Source organism: Crocodylus porosus, unplaced genomic scaffold (genome assembly GCF_001723895.1).
Source record: "Crocodylus porosus isolate Cpor-Errol unplaced genomic scaffold, CroPor_comp1, whole genome shotgun sequence".
Classification (NCBI taxonomy): Eukaryota; Metazoa; Chordata; order Crocodylia; family Crocodylidae; genus Crocodylus; species Crocodylus porosus.
Window position 1 is genome coordinate 10,260,887 of NW_017728951.1, and position 1,328 is coordinate 10,262,214.

The window sequence follows — 1,328 nt, forward strand, 5'->3', positions numbered from 1 at the left end:
TTTTTTTTTTTTTGTGCCGCCCTAAGACCAACCCGCATCATCACCATCACCATCATCATCACGGAGACGAATTAATGAATGTCAGAATAAAGAGAGCATCGACTACCTGGCGGGACGAGTTGCACGACTCACAAAACCAAATCAAATCGCGGGTCACTGCCAGCTGCTCCGCGTCCTCGGGGCTGCTCTGCTGCCCTGCAGGGCCGGGGTGGGGAGGGGGAGGCCGCCCGCCGCCTGGCTGCGGGGCGAGGGGCGCCCTCAGACCGGCCGCAGGAGCGGCACGGATGTGACCACGGGGTGGGAGTAGTAGACGGGGTGCGGGAAGGTGAGCAGGGGCTGGCTCACGGGCGCGCTGCCCGCCGCGCTGCCGGCCTCGGCGCCGGAGTTCTCGTGGTAGAGGATGGGCACGCGGACGATGCGCTGCGCCGCGGCGTGGCTCAGGTTGGCCGCCTCCAGCTCGGCCGCCAGCTGCCGCTTCCACTTGTTGCGCCGGTTCTGGAACCAGATCTTGACCTGGGTCTCTGTGAGGTGCAGCGAGGCGGCCAGGCCGGCGCGCTCCGAGCTGCTCAGGTAGCGCTTCATGTCAAAGGTGGACTCGAGCTGGAAGACCTGGCTGCGGGAGAAGACGGTGCGCGTCTTCTTCTTGCGGCACGGCTTCTTCTCGGGGCTGCCCTCGCGCTTCTTCCACTCCTCGCCGCCCTCCTCCTTCTTGGCCTCCTCCGCGTCGCTCTCCTCCAGCACGATCTCGTCGGGGCTCTTGGCGTCCAGCTCCTTGTGCTCCGCCGCCGCCTTCAGCAGCGGCTCGGGCGAGTCGCGGTCCGTGCCCGAGGCGGGGGACGAGTCCCGCAGGAGCGACTTCTCTGCGGCTGCGGGGGCAGGAGCGGGGCAACAAAAGGAGGGGGGGGGAGAGAAAAAGCACCTTGGTCACTCGAGCGGCTCCGCTGGGCCCGGAGCCCTGCTGGGACACACACACACACACACACACACACACCGCGCGGGGCACATCGCAGGTGCGCACACACACGCGCTCACGCGCACACAGCGGCGGTACCTTCGGGCCTGGGCAGGTGCCCGCCGGCCGGCGCCAGGGCGTAGGGGTACCACCAGGTCTGCGAGCGCTCCAGGCAGTGCGCCGTGAGGGCGAAGCGCGGCGCGGGGATGTCGAAGCGCGGGAAGGCCAGCTCGCCCACCTGCGACAGCGCGAAGCCGGCGCCGTCCAGGCTGCCCTTGGCGGCGGGCGCGAAGAGGGCGCGGGGCTGCTTGGGGGGCGCCTTGGGCGGGTGGTCGCCGTTGAGCAGGTTCTTGATGTAGAAGGACTCCTTGGGCGG

The 1,328-nt window shown here is 68.7% G+C and overlaps 1 protein-coding gene across 1 annotated transcript in view; it reads right to left on the bottom strand.

Moving 5' to 3' along the window:
* Positions 1-14: 14 nt before the first annotated feature.
* HMX3 (H6 family homeobox 3) overlaps positions 15-1,328 on the bottom strand; it is a 2,887-nt gene continuing 1,573 nt past the window's right edge. The window contains exon 2 of the mRNA XM_019555458.1: positions 15-866. Within this exon, the coding sequence (XP_019411003.1) occupies positions 259-866 (608 nt within the window). The 3' untranslated portion in view covers positions 15-258. The remainder of the gene's footprint in view (positions 867-1,328) is intronic.